This window comes from Coenobita brevimanus, chromosome 75, assembly GCF_032717465.1.
Source record: "Coenobita brevimanus isolate Jiangsu-jjx chromosome 75, ASM3271746v2, whole genome shotgun sequence".
Lineage (NCBI taxonomy): Eukaryota > Metazoa > Arthropoda > Malacostraca > Decapoda > Coenobitidae > Coenobita > Coenobita brevimanus.
The window spans coordinates 20,376,794-20,396,776 of record NC_137028.1 but is presented as its reverse complement, the minus strand read 5'-3'; the positions used below and the strand labels follow the sequence as shown (position 1 = coordinate 20,396,776).

The following is a 19,983-nucleotide window of genomic DNA, read 5'->3' as shown; positions in this document are numbered from 1 at the left end:
ACACAAATATTTCAAAGTTTCTGTTACATTGGGTTCTTTGGTAAACAGTAAGTCTGATCTTGCTGGTGTGTCTTCACCTCGGAACCGTGTCTCTTCCTTAACCCATTGCGTCATATGTGTGTGTGTGGGGGGGGGTAAGGTGGAGTGGATTGTGAGTGGGGAATTCCTTAACCTGAGACATCCCGTCGCCGTACTGGTATGTTTTGCAATTGCAAGGTCCCTAATTTGCACAATTTTCAATTTTCGCGCATGATTTTTCGTATGTATACACGGGACACCTTCCTCTATTCCTCTACAAGATGCCAAGCAGGGACAATGCCTTACACCGCATAACCTCCCCCCCCCCCTGCATGCCATTGTCTCAGCAGTTCACCTGTTACCAGTGACCTGGCCAATAAAGACATTCAGGGCCAGAGTGATTCCCCAATCGATGACAATGTGGAGGACAAAGTTTACATAGCATTAGAGGAAGAAACAGTCAGAAATGATGATCAGGTAATGTGGCAAAAGAAGGTCAGGAATGGTGATGAGTTAGTGAGTGAAACAATGCTTACAATGCCTATATTACTGTTTGTAAACCAATATATTCTCATACTACATATAAATTCGTACCAAATAAATAAATAAATACCGTTTAGGAGTGGTGTGGAATAGTTATCCTCCCATAGAACTCGTTTTCTTTGCAGCCAGCCTGATAGAAAACCCTGTAAGGTAAGGAGGTACTCCTACCTGTATCAAGTATTTTAAACCTCAGGTGAGCGATTTCTCTATGAATTTTCGATGTTTCTCACCAAAAGCGGAGGTTTTAGCCAAAAAAAATTTTTTCCAAAAATGGTCGGGACTGGGGGGTGTCGGAGGTGCGAAAGTGGTCGGGACGTGACGGGTTAAGGGGGATTGGTGCAGGAAGGTACATTTCCACCAGGGACCTTATTATAGGATTTAGCTTACATGCCTTCATTAAGGTTTGTGTGTGCATCATTAAATACTTTACCAATTCTTTTTCCAGGTTGTTAGAGTTCACTGGTGACAGGTTGATGTCAGTTTGGGGGTAAAGGGGGCAATTTTTCCAAAATGACAGACTCATAAGTAATTTTTCCCTTAAGATTAGTTATTTCTAAACCATGAAATTCTCAAATCGTGGCATGTTCTCAGTCTCCTAAGACCACAATTTAGGAGATTCCACTGTATATGTAGATAGATCGATAGGTATAATATTATTGTCACCTGAATTTACTTCCTTCTCTTTTGATTACAACTCTCACTGTTCTCTTGTCTTTTTGTACAACAAAGGCATTTCTTTCTTTTTTTTTTATAAAGGTTATTGTTATTGTCTTCTGTTGCAATGATATGTTTGACAGGAGATGCAGAGCCTGAAGACATTGGAGGAGGCTGAGGCATTCATGCTGAAGCATGGAGAGAACATTGTTGACAGTCTGGGAGCAGAGGTAGACCGAATAGAGACTATACTCAAGGTAAGGCCTCACTTAGGTTCACAGGATCTTGGTAATTTCTTAAGATACTCTGTAAGATCCCACAAGCATAACATGAAAAGGAGGAAGCACAGTGCATTATTATTTTGTATGTGATGTGAAAAAAAAAGAAAGGAAAAGAAATAAAAAAAGAGTTGATATGGGTTTAGTGTATGATATTATGGGTCATACTGGTGTGCTGAGGGAAAACATTAGTGGAACTCAACTGGATGACATGTGTCAGAAATTAAAGCTTTGCATTAGTAATTTTTATTTTAGATGGAGGTACATACAGTAAATACACAGTGGTGTGGCCTGAGGCTCATTTCAGTGAGTAGCCTGTGGATTTCAGACTAAAGTTGTCATCCTTCTGCAGTCTATCATCCTTCTTTCATGAGATACAGGGTTTGCATGTTCTGTCACTGCTATGCTTCTATTTTTCTTAGAGGATGAAACTGGCATGCTCCCCAGTGGTCCACATGGTACCATGGGGGTGTACACCGGATTATCTGACAATAATAATTACATATTTTTCATCGTATACAGAGAGTAAAGTGTGGTTGGAAGTTTAGGGAGTTGCTGCCCCTCCTGACAAGAGGGCTCTCCTGTACTCACCTCTTTGTGTTTTAGCTGAACTGAGTCAAGCTCGTAATGTCCTGTCTTCTTTTGCTTATTTTAATGTACATATCTTTAAACTTATATTTTTAGCACACACAACCTCATCCAGTAGATGATTCCATGCATCATTAGATCATATTGGAAAAGTATGCTTCCTCACATCCATATCTCTTTTTATCTTCTGTATTTTTCTACTGTGATCTGTTGAAATTCTAGTCACCGATATTACATAGTTTTCATTGTCAATGACTTCCATCTTAGTTACACATTTGTAAAACATAATCATATCTCTTTCTCTTCTTTCCACTAGTGATGGTAAGTCCAGTCTTCATTTTCATTATATCTTATTCATGCTTGGGACACATTTTGTTACTGCTCTTTGCACTTTTTTTTTTTTTTTTCAAGGGGGGGGGGAGGAGGCAGGGGGCATTAAACAACTGCTGTATATTAAAGGGTTGGTCTGGTGCAAGTTTTATTATTATTATTATTTTTTTTTCCATCATGTCCTTTGTATATCTAAAGGCTGTTCTCATATTAGCTAACAGAGCATACATTTTTCCTTATTCTGTCATTTATGTGATGTGCAGATGATAGTTTTGGTATGATAATTATTCCAACTTTTTCATTTTAGAGGTTTGCAGTTTGTCATCTCCCAGTTTAAATTCGTGCCATTTCCTTCTGCCCACGGGTGACTTTACACTCCCTCTTCTGTCTTTCTTTACTTCATTCATTCCATTTCCTTCTGTCTGTGGGTGAGTCCACACTGATTGACAAGCCAAATGGTTTCCTGTACACCAGGAAACCATTTACTACAGTGGGTTGTAACCATATAACCAAATTATGGTACCTGGTGGTTTAGTGGGTAATAAAGATGCTCCAGTTAGATTGAGCCTTTGTAGGTTTATATCCAAGGGGTGGTTGGGGTTTATAGCTCATGTAATGTCACTAGGGGATTAGTGAGGCTGGTCACTCTCATCTTAAATGTCAGGACCAGCTTGCCTAATCCTGGGCTTCTCTTCTCCTCATAGGACGACATAGGATTGGATGATGGATGGATGGATCTTGTATTACGTTTCCTGTATTTCATCACATAGCATTTTTCATCATTGATTCCATCTTCCATTTTCTAGTTCATTCAACGAGTCGAGTAATTGTCTTTTTGCTGTTCCCTGCATGAAACATTGTTGTTCATAGATCTTGAAATTTGTGCTCCATCAGGAATCATATTCATATAGTTACCAGTGCTAAAATTTTCCATTGCATATAGACTATGAACATCACTGGAGCTAAAACCAAGTCTTGAGGGGACCTCAGTTGTTACTTTCCTCAAATCTTAATACTGTACTTTCCTCTCATTACTGTTCTCATCTCCCTCCACCACAAATTTCTCCATCCTCTTCAAGAAGTTTCCCCAAATCCCATCTTTGTATTCCAGTTTCCACATCATCCTTTGATGAGGTACCCAGTCAAAAGCCTTTTTAAATTCCTCTCTTTATATTAACATCTAAGCCCATACCCAGGGTGTTAGTACACACTATATCCTCTTCAACAGTACAACTATCCCCAACAAATACTGACTGTTTAACAAGGAAGAAAGGTTGTTCGTTCTTTGAAAGCAGTGATAAGAAACAGGGAAATGAATATGGAAGTAAAAAAGTCGCCGCATGACAGTATTGTGATACCAACTGTAACGTTTGGAAGTGAAGCTTGGACTAGACCTTGTTAGAAGGACACAAGTCAAGAGTGAGAACAGTGAAAATGAGTTACTGTATTTGAGAGAAGCATGTGGAATTATATGGAGAGACAGACTGACAAATGAGGAAGTAATGGAGCAATGTGGTGTGGATAAGGATGTGATAGAAAGCCTTAGGAGAAATACAGTGGGGTGGTTTGGTCATGTGGAGAGGATGGAGAGTGACAGACTAACGAGGAGAGCGTATGTGAGTGGGGGGGAAAGGGAGGGGGAGGCCATAGATGAGATGAAGGGATAGAGTGGAGAGGTATATAAGTGGGGAGTGTGGGCTGGGAGCAGGGCAGTAAAATGGCAGGGGACTGGGTGACATGGCGGCGATTTGTTTGTGGTCATTGTCACCCCTTACAGGATTAAGGCATCTGGCAATTGATGGATAGAGTTTTCTGTTCATTAACCTCATACATTTCCTGTCATTAGTGGAGACTCTTCATTCATGTGCCAAACATTGTATCTTGTCTTTAATTTTCATTTTGCCAGTCACATAGTTGTAGGTGAGCTTGGATTCCTCAGCATATTTGGCTACTGTATCCCTCGTAAATCTAAGGAGCCCATGTATGCAGCATGTGTTAGGAGTGAAGTGATGTACAGTAGTGAGATTTGGGCAGTAAAGGAGGAGAACATTAGTTGGATCAAATGCACAGAGGTGAGAATGATTAGATAAATGCTTAGTGCATCTTTAAATGTCAGGCCTGGGAGAGTTAGAATTATGTATGAAGGGAGAAAGAAGGGGACTTGAATATGTTAGTGTTGTGATAAGTAGGGGTAGATTGAGATGGTCTGGGCATATAATGAGAATAGGAGATGGCAACTAGGTACAGAAGGTAAGAGTTGTGAACATTGAAGACAGTGTTCCTAGAGGTAGACCGAAAAAGACTTGGGACAAGGTGTGTGACCTCAGGGTTAAGAGACTGATCAGGCTACTGGAGATCAAGTAGTATAACTTAGCCACCATTAGGTGACCAAGGCCGACACATGCAAGCATGTTGGAGTATATATAAATGAAGTGCTGAATACTATACCACTGTTGTGCAATTAGCTGCATTATAAGATAAGAGATAGATAATGTCCTTCGCTCAGTTTCCTGCTGACTAACAAAAAGCAAGAGCAGTGGAGAGTTGTTGCAAAGAGAAATGGCTGGGCACCCACTCCCTCCTTGTTTTCATTTGTGGCACCGAGATTTTTTTTTTTTTTTTTTCCATCAGCCAGTTTAATTCTGTTGAAGCAGCTCAAACCTTCTTTTCACTTTCAGAAGCTGTGATCCTGAGACAGATGTTATGGATGATAAGTAATTGCTGTAATATATATGTGAGGACTATCCAAAATGAAACCAAACTTTTTAAATAGCTCACCAACTAGCTGATGTAGTGTGATTGTGACAGGAGCACTGTATAGCACTTTAGTCTAACACTAACTGCACCACACCACGTCACTTAGTCATTGAGATACATGTTCTTACCTACCTTATCTAATTGTATCTTTACAGGAAGGAGTCAAGCTCGTACTGTCCCGTGTCTTAAACCATATTTATCGTACATATCCTTAAATTTGTGAATTGTTTTGGCACACACTGTTTCATTCGGTAGTGCATTCCATTGATCAATTGCTCTGTTTAGGAAACTGAATTTCCTTACGTCTTTATCACCTCTCTTCTTATGCAGTTTTTTGCAGTGTCCTCTTGCTGATGCTTCTCCATATGTTAAGTAATCATTTATGTCTATTTTCTCCTTTCCTGATATGCATTTATATAGCATTATCATATCACCTCTTTTCCTTCTCTCCTGTAGTGTTGGTAGATTCAGTTTATTTAGTCTTTCTTCGTAGCTTAGGTCCCTTAAGCTTGGTATCCATCTTGTAGCAGCCCTTTGAACTTTTTCAATCTTGTCTATATGCTTTTTGAGATGAGGACTCCAGACTACTGATGCATATTCCAGGGTTGGTCTAATGAATGATGTTATTATCCTTCTTAGCATGTCTTCATTTATGTATGTGAATGCTATTCTCATATTTGCAAGCAGTGTATACATGTTCCGTACCTTCTCGCTGATGTGGTCAGCCGGAGATAGTCTGTTATTGATAATCACACCTAGGTCTTTCTCTCTTGCTGATGTGTATAGGGTTTTATTTCCTAACTTATAATCCAAATCAGGTCTTTTTCCACTTTTACCAAACTTGATTACATGACACTTGTCCACATTGAATTCCATTTGCCATGTACTACTCCATTCATGAAGTTTATTTATTTCTTCTTGTAGCTCTTTAGAAGAGTCTGTGTTAGTAATTCTCCTTTGTATTTTTGCATCATCTGCAAACATATTCAGATAGCTCTCATTTCCAGTGTTACTGTTTATATCATTTATATACTGTACACTAAAAACATGATTGGTGCCAGCACTGAACCCTGTGGTACTCCACTAGTCACTTCTTTCCATGATGAGTAGTTTCCTCTTAGTACTGTCCTCATTTCTCTTTTTATGAGAAGGTCTTGCATCCAACAAAACAGTTTGCCTTGAATTTCTCCTTGATGGTACAGTTTCCATAAAAGTCTTTGGTGTGGTACTGTGTCAAAAGCTTTCTTGAAATCTAAATAGATACTGTCCACCCATCCTTCCCTTTCCTGTATTGTGTTTGTTACTCTGTCATAGTAGCTCAACAGATTAGTAACACATGATTTTCCTTTTCTGAAACCAAACTGTCTTTCTGTTAGCATACTGTGTACTTCTAGATGGTTTACCCAAGCTTATCTTATAAGTTTTTCTAACACCTTGCTTACAACACTGGTCAGTGATACTGGTCGGTAGTTGAGTGGATTTTGTCTATTTCCTTTCTTGAATAAGGGGACAATATTTGCTTTTTTCCAAATATCAGGTAGTTTACCTTGACTCAAGGATTTCTTGAAAATTAAAAATAATGGTTTACTTAACTCCTTTGCACATTCTCGTAATACCCAACATGAAATTTCATCAGGACCACTTGCTTTTCCTCTGTCTAATCTACTTAACTCCTCCTGTATTACTTTTTCTGCTATTTGTATATCTGGTAGTATGTGTGGACATGCATGTTCCACATAGTCCCTCTCAAAATCTTTTTCTTCTGTAAAAACTAATTGGAAATTCTTATTTAGTGCTTCACAAATATCTTTCTCTTGTGTATAAGTGATTCCCTCGTCCGTAATGGATTGTATTATATCTTTTACTTTAGTTTTGCTTCTGATATAGCTGTAAAACAGCTTTGGTTGATCACTACTTTTATTTATTATATCCTCCTCAAACTGTTTTTGGGCTTTCCTCCTTATTCTTGTATAGTCGTTTCTTGCCTGTTTGTAATTATTATACGCCCTTTCACTATTGTGTCTTCTGTATCTATTCCACAACAAATCTCTTCTTTCTTGAGTGAATATGTGTTAAGTGCACTTGGCGATTTGTTGCAAGTTGAACAATGAAGGTTCTTGAAGAGCAATGTGTTTGTGTGATATTTGGTTTCAGATTGGGAAAAACTTTTACAGAGACATTTTAAATGCTGCAGCAGGCTTAAGGGCAGGACTGAGTCATACACAGTGTCACAAGTGGTTCCAGTGGTTCAAATCGGGAAGAATAGCCACTGAAGATTATACCAAATCTGAATGACCTTCCACATCAAACGACAACGATCTTGTGGAGAAAGGGTGTGTTGTGAGCCATGAAAATTTTTGCCTGACTGTCCATGAAGTTTCCAAAGAAGTAGGCATTTATAAATGTTTATGCCACACGATTATAACCAAAACTGAAGATGCATCATGTTGCTGCAAAATTTGTGCTCCATCTGTTGACAGATGAGCAAAAAGAGAACCGTGTCACAGTAAGTTGGGAGCTGATAGATTCTTTAAATGCTGATGAAAACTTTCTGAATAATGTCATAAATGATGAAACTTGAGTGTACAGCTATATCAACACAAAAATGTGGTTGTCGCAGTGGGTTGAACATCGTCACCACGACAAAAAAAAGAAAGAAAAAAAAAGGCATGTCAAAGTTACTCAAATGTGAAGGTGATATTAGTAGTTTTTTTTTATTCGAAGGGTATCATTCATCATGAATTTGTTCCATGTGGTAGACAGTCAGTAAAGAATTTTATATGGATGTCCTTAAGCATTTGAAGGGAGCATTGTGAAGGAAGAGGCCTGAGGTATGGACAAAGAAAACCTGGATGCTGCACCATGACAGTACACCTGCTCACGCATCACTCTTTTCTGTGACTTTTTGACAAAGCATGAGATGATTGTCGTCCCACTGCCGCCCTACTCTCCAGATTTCTTCCCTGCAGACTCCACCCCCCCTCCCAGCTAGTATTAGACTAGAAGTGAAAGTAACCACTACATAGCTCTCCTGTCATGATCACACTACACTGGCTAGCTGGTGCACTATTTGAAAAGTTCAGTTTCTTTTTGGACAGACCTTTTGTGTGTGAGTGTGTATATATATATATATATATATATATATATATACCCTGGGGGTAGGGGGGTTTCAAGAATACTCCCCCAGTATCCCTGCTTGTCGTACGAGGCGACTAAAAGGGTTGGTGGTGGGTTAGTGCCCCACCCCGTAAAAAGAACTAACTAAAAAAGCAAATAAAGCGCCTCGGACCCGGACGGACCATACGTTGACGACTAAGGAACGGACAAAGGACATTCTGAGGGTAGGAACATGGAATGTGAGAGGAGTGAATGATGAAGTGAAAGAGATTATTGTCCAGGTGCTTGAGGATGCAAAAGTGGATATATGTGGATTGACTGAAACTAAATGGAAAGGTGAAAGGATGAGAGAATGGGAATACGGTGTAGGTATCTGTGCGGGAGTCAGTGAGAATGAGAGGGCAAGAGAGGGAGTATGTCTGATGATAAGCAAGAAGTGGAAGGAGAATATAAGAGAGTATGGAACAGTGGGTGCAAGGATTGTATGGGTGAGGATGAAAGTAGGTATACAAGCATGGGCGATTGTATGTGTGTATGCTCCAACAGAGGATTGAGTGGCAAGAGTGAAATATGAGTTTTGGGCGAGAGTAGAAGCATGTATGGACAAGTTTGAGAGGAGCGAGAGAGTGCTGTTGATTGGAGACATGAATGGCAAAGTCGGGAATGTACGAGTGGATGGAGTGGTTGGTCAGTGGGGTGTGCCAGCAGAAGTAGATGGGAATGGTAGTGCTTTGGTGGACATCTGTGCTGGTAAGGGGTTGGCAATAGCCAACACCTACTTTCGTCATAAGATGATCCACCGGTATACATGGAGAGTAATGAGGAGGATGGATGGTGAACTTGTTGAACGAAAGGCAATGATAGACTACGTGTGTGTGGATGAGCGAATGAGAAGACAAGTGTTGGATGCAAGGGTGTGGAGAGGGTGGGGGAATGGAGTCTCGGACCATCACTTAGTGATGGCCAAGGTAGAGCTGCAAAGAAAGTGGTTGAGGAGGCGAAGGGGAAGACAGGAGGAAACAGCTCCTGTGAGAAGAGTGGAGAAATTGCAAGATAGTGAGAAGAGGACAGAGTATAAGAGCATAGTGGAAGAAAGATTGGGAAGGTATGAGCTAGAGCAGATGGAAGGGGTGGAAGACGTATGTAAGATATTCACGGAAGAGATAAGCGCAGCGTGTGAGGTGGTTTGTGGAGTGAGGAGGAGATGCAAGGGTGTGCAAGGGACAGCATGGTGGAATGATGAGGTGAAACGAGCTGTGGAACAAAAGAAGAAGGCATATGGTGAATGGTTGGCGAGTAGAGGTAGGGGAGAAGATGAGAGAGAGAAGAGAGAGGTATATGTGAGCAGGAGAAGGGAGGTTAAGAGACTGTTGAAGGAGAGTAAGAAGAAAGTGGATGAAGAGTTTGGGAGGAATCTGAGTGTGAAATGGAGGGAGAGTAAGAAATTGTTTTGGAAGGAGGTAAAGAAAGTAAGGCAGTGTGAAAGGGGAAATAGTAGGGGAGTGAAAGATGGGAATAATAGATTGTTGGTGGAGAAGAGAGAGAAATTGAGGAGATGGAAGGAGCACTTTGAGGATTTGTTGAATGTAGAGAGTGAGAGCAGTGTGAGTATAAGTGGTTGGGGAATGGCTGGGAGAAGAAGAGATGAGAGGAGGGAGGAAGAGATCAGTAGGTCGGAAGTAGTGGAAGCGATGAAGAAGATTAAGCTGGGAAAGGCCCCAGGAATTGATGGAGTGTGTGGTGAAATGCTTAGGTATGGGGGTGAGATTGTTGTGGAGTGGATATGGAAGTTGTGTAGACTGGCTTGGGAAGAGGGAAGGGTTCCAGAGGACTGGAAATCAGGTATAATTGTTCCTTTACACCAAAGAAATGGGAGAGAGAAGTATGTGGTAACCATAGGGGTATTTGCCTTCTTAATGTGACTGGTAAAATATATGGTAGAATACTCATTGATAGGGTTAGGCATATGACAGAGGAGCTAGTTGGAGAAGAACAAGGGGGATTTAGGAAGGGAAAAGGGTGTGTAGATCAGATATTTGTTCTAAGATGTTTAGTGGAGAAGTATCTAGAGAAGGGAAGGAAAGTGTACGCTGCCTTCATGGACTTGGAGAAAGCTTATGACAGAATAGATAGGAAAGGTATGTGGAAGGTATTAAGAATATGTGGAGTGGAGGGGAAATTGTTGAGTGCTGTGAAGAGTATGTACGAGGGAGCTAGGGCTACGGTGCGAGTGGATGGTGAGCTGAGTGAGTTCTTTGATCTCAATGTGGGACTGAAACAGGGGTGTGTAATGTCTCCATGGCTGTTTAATATATATATGGATGGGGTCGTAAAGGAGGTACAAGGTAGGGCAGTGGATGTGGGGGTGGCCCTAATGAATGAGGGTGAGATATGGAAGCTTCCGGTGTTGCTGTTTGCTGATGATACAGTATTGTTGAGTGAAGATGAATGGGAGTTGCAAGGTTTGGTGAATGAATTTGGGACAGTGTGTAGGAGGAGGAAGCTGAAAGTTAATGTAAACAAAAGTAAAGTTATGGTGTTTGAGAGGAATGAAGTCACAGAGTGTGCAGTGAGGTTGGATGGTGAGGATATGGAGAATGTGAGTGCATTCAAGTACTTGGGTAGTGTGATGAGTAAGGATGGAACTTTGGGGGATGAAGTACGTGAAAGGGTACAGCAGGGAAGGAAGGTTGTTGGCACACTGAAAGCAGTGATGAGAAATAGGGAGGTGAGTATGGAAGTTAAGAAGTCTCTGCATGATGGTATTGTGATCCCTACCCTGACGTATGGAAGCGAGGCGTGGACCTTGCAAGAGGGGAACAAGTCAAGAGTGAGAGCAGTGGAAATGAGTTACTTGAGAGGAGCATGTGGAGTGACATGGAGGGACAGGTTGACGAATGAAGAAGTGAAGGAACGTTGTGGGGTAGATGTGGATGTGGTTGAAAAGATTAGGAGAAATACACTGAGGTGGTTTGGACATGTGGAGAGGATGGAGAGTGAAAGACTGACTAAGAGGGTGTATGTGGGTGAGGTGGAGGGAGGGAGAGGGAGGGGTAGACCGAGGATGAGGTGGAGGGATGGAGTTGAGAGGTATATGAGGGAGGGGGGGGTGAGTTGGGGGGAGGGGAGTCAAATGGTGGGTGACAGAGTGACTTGGAGGCGTTTTGTCTGCGGCCACCCTTTGCGGGATTAGGGCGTCGGGCTATAGATAGATAGATAGATAGTGTGTGTGTGTGTATATCTATCTGTCTATCTATCTATCTATCTATCTATCTATTGCCAGACGCCATAATCCCATAAGGGGTGGCCATTTGACTCTGAGTTATTTGTTTTACAGGGAGGGGCATGGCATATATATATATATATATATATATATATATATATTTATTGGTGGTAGATGGCACTCACGATCCACTCACTCAATAATGCTGCTTTGGGTGTCTGCTCTTTACTCTCTTCCTTCCTTACTCTTCTGTCATTCTTTCCTTCATTCTTTCTTCTTCTTTCTGCCTACGGGTGACTTTACACTCCTTCTGTTTTTCTTTCCTTCATTCTTTCCTCTTCCTTCTTCCTGTGGCTGACTCTACTCTGAGAAACAAGCCAAATGGTTTCCTGTACACCAGGAAACCATTTACCATGCTGGGTGGTAACCATATACAATAATACCCCGATATATGATACCCCAAGAAACGATACCCTGGCATAACAATGGAGGTAGAAATACCACCATACCCTGCCTAATGATGGCCAAACTCCAGTTTAACGATGGGTTTTGATTTTTTTTTTACCGATTTTGATGATATTTTGGACTAAAATTGTGTGTTTAGGTTGATTTATAAACAGTTTTTAGACTTAGATTAATGTATTTTAACCATAAATGTGGTGAACATTTTCATTTTGGGGTTAAGTTTACTAAGTTTGATTTTTTCCAGACTTATATTTGACAATTTTTCAGAATTTATTTGTTGGTTTTGGTGAGTTATTTACAGGTGTTGGGCTCAGGTTAGCTTCTTTTACAGCTGTTAGGCCATTTAGATTGGCTTTAAACTTATTTGGGGGCATCCAATTCCATTTGCCAGTAAACAGACAAAAGGAGTGGAGAAAAATTATTGTACTACAGACCTAGATGCTCTAGCAGTGATATTTGCACTAAGAAAATTTGTGATTTTGTATATGGTTGCAAAATTCACCTCTTTACTGATTATAAGCCCTCTGTGGCATGTTTCAGGAAAAACTCCTTTGCTGAGAGGAGAGCATGATAGAAATATACAGTTCAGAATTACAATTTAAATATTCCTTACAAGAAAGGGTATCATAAATGTGGCAGCAGACGCTTTTTCACAGAATCCAACAACGACCAGTGTTGCTACAGTTAGTCTAAGGGAAACACTCCCCAACGATGAAGAAATCTCTCAGGCATAAAGACTGGACCCCGTATGGTCTAAAGTAATATATCATTTAGAATCAGGTGATGATATATCATTACCCAAGCTACATGTACTACTTAACCCCTAAACCGCAGGCTTGTTTTACTTTGACTTTTGTGTCCCGCGGGCATATTCGCGCTCCGACAGACTCTCTACAAATATTTGCCAAAAATCAGTTATTAGTCCTAGAATAAAAAAATTACATATGCATATGGCACATACCTTCAGCTTTCTCCTGGGATGTCTGTTGAGCCTTCGTCGAGTACCGTAGGACTTGTGGAGACCTCTGAAGTTGGGTAACGAAGTCTCCAGTTTACACTTCCCGACAACCCATAACATGATTATCTATCTATCTATCTATTGCCAGACGCCTCAATCCCGTTTGGGGTGGCCACAAACAAATCGCCTCCAAGTCGCCCTGTCCCCCGCCATTTCACTGCCCTGCTCCCAACTCACACCCCCCTCTCTCATATACCTCTCCACCCCATCCCTCCATCTCATCCTCGGCCTCCCCCTCCCTCTTCCCCCCTTCACCTCACTCACATACACTCTCTTCGTCAGTCTTTCACCCTCCATCCTCTCCACATGGCCAAACCACCTCAGTGTGTTCCTCATAACGCTTCCTATCACATCCACATCCACACCACAACGCTCCTTTATATCCTCATTCGTCAGCCTGTCTCTCCACGTGACTCCACAGGCTCCTCTTAAATAACTCATTTCCACTGCTCTCACTCTTGACTTGTGTCCTTCCAACAATGTCCAAGCTTCACTTCCGTACGTTAGAGTTGGTATCACAATACTGTTATGTAGTAACTTTTTTACTTCCATGCTCACTTCCCTGTTTCTTATCACTGCTTTCAAGGAACCAGCAACCTTTCTTCCCTGCTGTACCCTTTCAAGCACTTCACCCTCCAAGCCTCCATCCTTACTCATCACACTACCCAAATACTTAAACGTACTCACATTTTCCAATTCCTCACCATCCAACCTCGCTGTACATTCACTAACTTCACCTCTCTCAAAGACCATCACTTTACTCTTCCCTACATTCACCTTTAGGTTCCGTTTCTTACACACTCTCTCAAACTCATCCACCAAGCCTTGCAGCTCCCCTTCGTCTTCACTCAACAACACAGTATCATCTTCAAACAACAGTACAGGGAGTTTCCAAACACTATCCTCTCTCACCAGGGCCACTCCAACATCCACTACCCTACCTTGTACCTCTTTCATTACCCCATCCATGTACAGATTGAACAACCATGGAGACATGACACATCCCTGTTTCAAACCAACTTTCAGAGAGAAAAATTCACTTAGTTCACCATCCACACGCACTGCAGCCTTCGCACCATCGTACATACTCTTCACAGCATTCAACAACTTCCCATCTACTCCATATATTCTTAACACTTTCCACAATCCTTGTCTATCCACCCTGTCATATGCTTTCTCCAAATCCATGAAAGCCGCATGCAACTTCTTTCCCTTCTCTAGAAACTTTTCCACTAAAGATCTAAGAATGAATATCTGATCTACACAACCTCTTCCCTTCCTAAAGCCTCCCTGTTCTTCTCCAACTAATTTCTCTGTTCTTTCTCTAACTCTGTCTGTAAGTATCCTACCATACACTTTTCCTATTATACTAAGAAGACAAATGCCCCTATGATTACCACACACTTCTTTTTCCCCTTTTCCTTTGTACAAGAGAATAATTATACCTGACTTCCAATCCTCCAGGACTCTACCTTCCTCCCAGGCCAATCTGCACATCTTCCACATCCATTCTACTACTATCTCTCCCCCATGCTTCAGCATTTCACCACACACTCCATCAATTCCTGGGGCTTTCCCCAATTTAACTTTCTTCATTGCTTCCACAACTTCTATCCTACTGATTTCTTCCTGTCTTCTCACCTCCCCCCTTCTCCCAGCCATTCCCCAGCCACTTATACTCGCATTACTTCCATCCTCTACGTTCAACAATTCCTTAAAGTGTTCTCTCCATCTGTTCATTTTCTCTCCCTTCTCCACTAGTAATCTACCATTTTATCTTTCACTCCCCTGCTAACTTCACTTCCACCCTGTCTTACTCTTTTCACTTCTCTCTAGAACATTTTCTTACAGTCCCTCCACTTTACACTCAAATTCCTTCCAAATTCCTCATCCACTCTCTTCTTACTCTCTCTTACTAATCTTTTCACCTCTCTCTTCCTTTCCACATATAACTCTCTCTTCCGCCTCTCAACTTCTTCCACGCCCCTATTTCTCACCCATTCATTGTATGCTTTCTTCTTTTGTGCCACAGCCTGTTTCACCTCTTCAGTCCAGCACGCTGTTCCTTGCACCCCCCTCCGCCTTCTCTTCCTTCCACACACCACATCACATGCTGCACATATTTCTTCTGTAAATATCTTACACACACCTTCCACGTCTCCCATCTGCTCCAATTCATATTTGCCCAATCGTTCCTCCACTTCTCTCTTATACTCTGCCTTTTTCTCATCCTCTTGTAACCTTTCCACTCTCCTTGCAACTATTCCTTCCTCTCGTCTTTCTCTTCTTCTATTCCTCCATCTCACTTGCATCCTAATTCTGGCCACCACCAAGTAGTGGTCAGAAAGTCCACTCCCCCAACCTCTATACACTCTTGCATCCTTTACACATCTTCGCATCCTTTCATCCACACACACATAATCAATCATTGCCTTCCTTTCATTCAGTTCACCACCCACCCTTCTCATCACTCGCCATGTATACCTGTGGATCATTTTACGCCTGAAGAGGGTATTGGCCATCACCAACCTCCTCCCAGCACAAATGTCCACTAACGCACTCCCATTCTCATCTGTCTTGGCAGGCACACCCCACTCACCAACTATTCCATCCACCTTCACATTACCAACTTTACCATTCATATCACCAATCAAAAACACTCTCTCATTCCTTCCAAACTTTTCCATGCACACTTCTACATTTGTCCAGAACTCTTCTCTCACTCTTCTAGCACGATCTTGCGTTGGCGCATACACACACACAATCGCCCACATTTGTATTCCAACTTTCAACTTTACCCACACAATCCTTGACCCAACTGATCCATACTGTCTTATGCTCTTCTTCCATCTTTTACTCACAACTATACACACTCCTTCCTTTGCCCTCTCATTCTCATCTACTCCTGCACATATACCCCATCCATACTCCCATTCTTTCACACTTTCTCCTCTCCATTTTGTTTCAGTTATTCCACATACATCCACTTTCGCACCCTCAAGCACCTGGACACTCTCTCTCTCTTTCACCTCATCATTCGCTCCTCTTGCATTCCATGTACTCATTACCAAGTCCTTTGTCCTGTCCTGGGTCGTCATCGTTTGGTCAGTCCTTGTCCGAGGCTTCTTGTTTGTTTTTTTAGTTAGACGTTTTCCGTGATAATATCACAGCCTGATATTATCACTAGAAACACTATTCTATGATTCTCAAATAGTTTGGAATCCATTCTCCAAAAAAAAAACACTGTGAAAGCAATGAAAATTACGAGCGCGTATGACCTGCCCACTTGCGATCATTCGCCACTGGTGTTCTGTCATTTATTATTCATAAAAACACTCACACTTTGTATTTCTATTACTATATAACACTTGTATATATCTACAGTCTTTCTCCATAAGTTTCCTTCAGTAATAGTAGTTTATTGTCACTGTAGGCATTCAATTTCTCTTTCAGTAAAATACGTAGCATTCACTTTCTCGTCCTGTATACTAGCGTTGAGAGTGAATCCGTCACTTTCACTTTTATAACTCATAGTATTCATACATGCTAGAGTGAAACTTTCACTTTCATTACTCCTAGTATATACTGTATACTCATATTCCTACTCATTTACATTTCTATTTACATTCTCTATTTTATTTACATTATTTACCTTTCTATTTTATTTACACTGTGTTATGCACTGTCACTTGCAGTAACTTATAAAACTATTTTCCACTGTTCACTTATATTTACATTCATTGCTTTCACTTGCTGTTTACACATTATTTACATTTCCACTTGCACTGTTTTACTCACCAGAAAGATCATAGTCACTGTCTATCATTTTCATTTACAAATTAGCCAGTTCACGTTCCACAGCGGTCACTTAGCCCTTTACCCCTTTCCACACGAGGTTTAGTAGGGGGTAGAGGTCACAGGCCCCTTTGCATGGGGCTAAATTGCAGCGGAATTGGACAGGCGCGAATCCGACTTCCTTTCACCTTGAAAGACGGCAGTAAACTGAATACAGTGTGGTGGCCTGCCTAGGGGCGGTGCAATGCTGCCAATGTCAGCGTGTGACAGCTGCTAATATATACGCTGTGAAATGATTGGCAGGAAATCTAGACATTACATAATTAATTAGATAGTTCCAGGTGAATGTAAATATCACGTTGGCTTCTCCCTTCCATTCTGATATATATATTTTTATTAAGAGAATAGATTATACGGTATATATCAAGGGGAAATAAACGGCGAAAATTAGCGAACGAGTGCACGTGAGGTGTTGTCCGGTGATAATTAGCCAATTCCAGGTGTATGGCACTATCACTTACCTTATTTCTTTTTTGTATATATTATTTGGTATAAGAATAGGGCATAGGGCTTATTGCAATGGATGAAATCAGCGGAAGATTTACTCAGCATAGCACGGCCGGGCAGGCGAAAGGAGAGGGTAATGGAGGGGAGGTAGGGAGGGGAGTCAAGAATGGGGAGAAATGGCTAAATTGTCAACAATGGATGGGAGTACAGATGAGATTAGGAGTGCTGACTAGTGTTGGACATCGGCAGTACTGATAGATGATACAAGCCATCACTTGAAAGCCCGGGCAAATTCAAAATAACACCGAATCACAAAAGTGACGCCCCGCGGTATGATCCCTTGCTCCCAAGCGTCATAAAAGTGACGCCCCGCGGTTAAGGGGTTAAACAGTTCACAATACAGTAGTAAACAATACCTTATATAGGGTAAATCCAGGACAACCAAATCATAAAAGAAATACTGTATAAGGCAATTAGTCATTCCTAATACAATGATGCCTCACATTTTAAGGATAATACACATTAGTCCACATGCAGGTCATCCTGGCAAAGATAGGACAGTCAGGCAGGCCCGGATGTCATATCATTGGCCATTGTTACGCAAAGGCATACATGATCATGTTAACAGATGTGAATCATGTGCAGAGCACAAAGGTTTCATTTTAACATCAGCACCCTTAGGAAAATATCCTGTACCTAACCAACCATGGGACAATGTTTCAGTTGACATACTTAACCCCTTAACCGCGGGGCGTCACTTTCGTGACGCTTGGGAGCAAGGGATCATACCGCGGGACGTCGCTTTTGTGATTCTGTGTTATTTTGAATTCACCCGGGCTTCCAAGTGGGGGCTTGTATCATCTATCAGTACTGCCAATGTCCAACACTAGTCAGCACTCCTAATCTCATCTGTACTCCCATCCATTGTTGACAATTTAGCCATTTCTCCCCGTTCTTGACTCCCCTCCCTACCCCCCCTCCATTACTCTATCCTCTCGCCTGCCCGGCCGTGCTACGCTAAGTAAATCTTCCCCGGAATTTTTCACTGATTTCATCCATTGAAATAAGCCCTATGCCCTATTCTTATACCAAATAATATATACAAGAAAGAAATAAGGTAAGTGAGAGTGCCATACACCTGGAATTGGCTAATTATCACCTGACAACACCTCACGTGCACTCGTTCGCTAATTTTCGCTGTTTTTTTCCCCTTGAAATATGCCATATAATCTATTTTCGTAATAAATATACATATAAGGAGGGAAGGGAGAAGCCTAAGTGATATTTACATTCACCTGGAACTACCTAATTTATAATGTATTGTCTAGATTTCCTGCCAATCATTTCAGTGAAATACATAGCTGTTTCAAGAGCTACGTTGGTAGCTCTGAATATCTCCTAAGTAGGCCTCTAATCTATTTTCGTAATAAATATACATGTAAGGAGGGAAGGGAGAAGCCTAAGTGATATTTACATTCACCTGGAACTACCTAATTTATAATGTATTGTCTAGATTTCCTGCCAATCATTTCAGTGCTAGACAGCTGTTCCAAGAGCTCATATTGGTAACTCTGAATAACCCCCAAGTAGGCCTCAACCCGGGCCGGCCCTCCTTTATCAGTTCTCTCTCATCTTCCGAAGAGGAGGTACGGCTCATCCTCTTGCTGACTTCAGGGCCTTTTTTCACCCCCATGCAAAGGGCCCTGTGACCTTTATCCCCTACTAAACCTCGTGTGGAAAGAGGTAAAGGGCTGACAATTGATAAAAGAGTGACTACGATCTTTCTATTGAGTAAAACAGTGCAAGTGGAACTGTAAATAATGTTTAAATAATGTGTAAACAGCAAGTGAAAGTAATGAATGTAAATATACGTGAACAATGGAAAATAGTTGTATAAGTTACTTCAAGTGACAGTGCATAACACAGTGTAAATAAAATAGAAATGTAAATAACGTAAATAAAACAGAGAACGTAAATAGAAATGTAAATGAGTAGTATTATAAGAATACGAGTATATACCCTAGGAGTAATGAAAGTGAAAGTTTCACTATAGCATGTCTGAATACTATGAGTTATGAGAGTGAAGATGAAAGTGACATTCACTCTCAGTGCCTGTATACAGGACGAGAAAGTGAATGCTACGTATTTTACTGAAAGAAATTGAATCCCTACAGTGACAATAAACTAATACTACTGAAGGAAACTTATGGATAAAGACTGTAGATATATATAAGTGTTATATAGTAATAGAAATATAAAGTGTGAGGGGTTTTATGAATAATAAATGACAGAGTACCAAGAGTGAACTAGCGCAAGTGCGGCGGTCAGACGCGCTCATAATTTTCATTGCTTTCACAGTGTTTTTTTTTTTTTTGGAGTATGGATCCCAAACTACTTGAAAATCATAGAGTAGTGTTTATAGTGTTAATATCTGGCTGTGGTAATCATATTACGGGTTGTCGGGAAGTGTAAAGTGGAGACTTCGTTACCCAACTTCAGAGGTCTCCACAAGTCCTACGGTAACTGACGAAGGCTCAACAAACATTCCAGGCGAAAGCTGAAGGTATGTGCCATAAGCATATATAATTTTAATATTCTAGGACTAATAACTGAATTTTGGCAAATATTTTTTGAGAGTCTGTCGGAGCCCGAATAACCCCGCGGCACTCGCAAAACATCGGTAAACATGC

The 19,983-nt window shown here is 41.2% G+C and overlaps 1 protein-coding gene across 1 annotated transcript in view; it reads left to right on the top strand.

Moving 5' to 3' along the window:
- Window positions 1-7,463, top strand: part of ZnT49B (solute carrier family 30 member 9) — a 310,034-nt gene extending 302,571 nt beyond the window's left edge. Inside the window, exons 11-12 of the mRNA XM_080278894.1 lie at window positions 1,359-1,472; window positions 7,323-7,463. Of these exons, the coding sequence (XP_080135020.1) occupies window positions 1,359-1,472; window positions 7,323-7,463 (255 nt within the window). The remainder of the gene's footprint in view (window positions 1-1,358; window positions 1,473-7,322) is intronic.
- The last annotated feature ends 12,520 nt before the right edge of the window (window positions 7,464-19,983 follow it).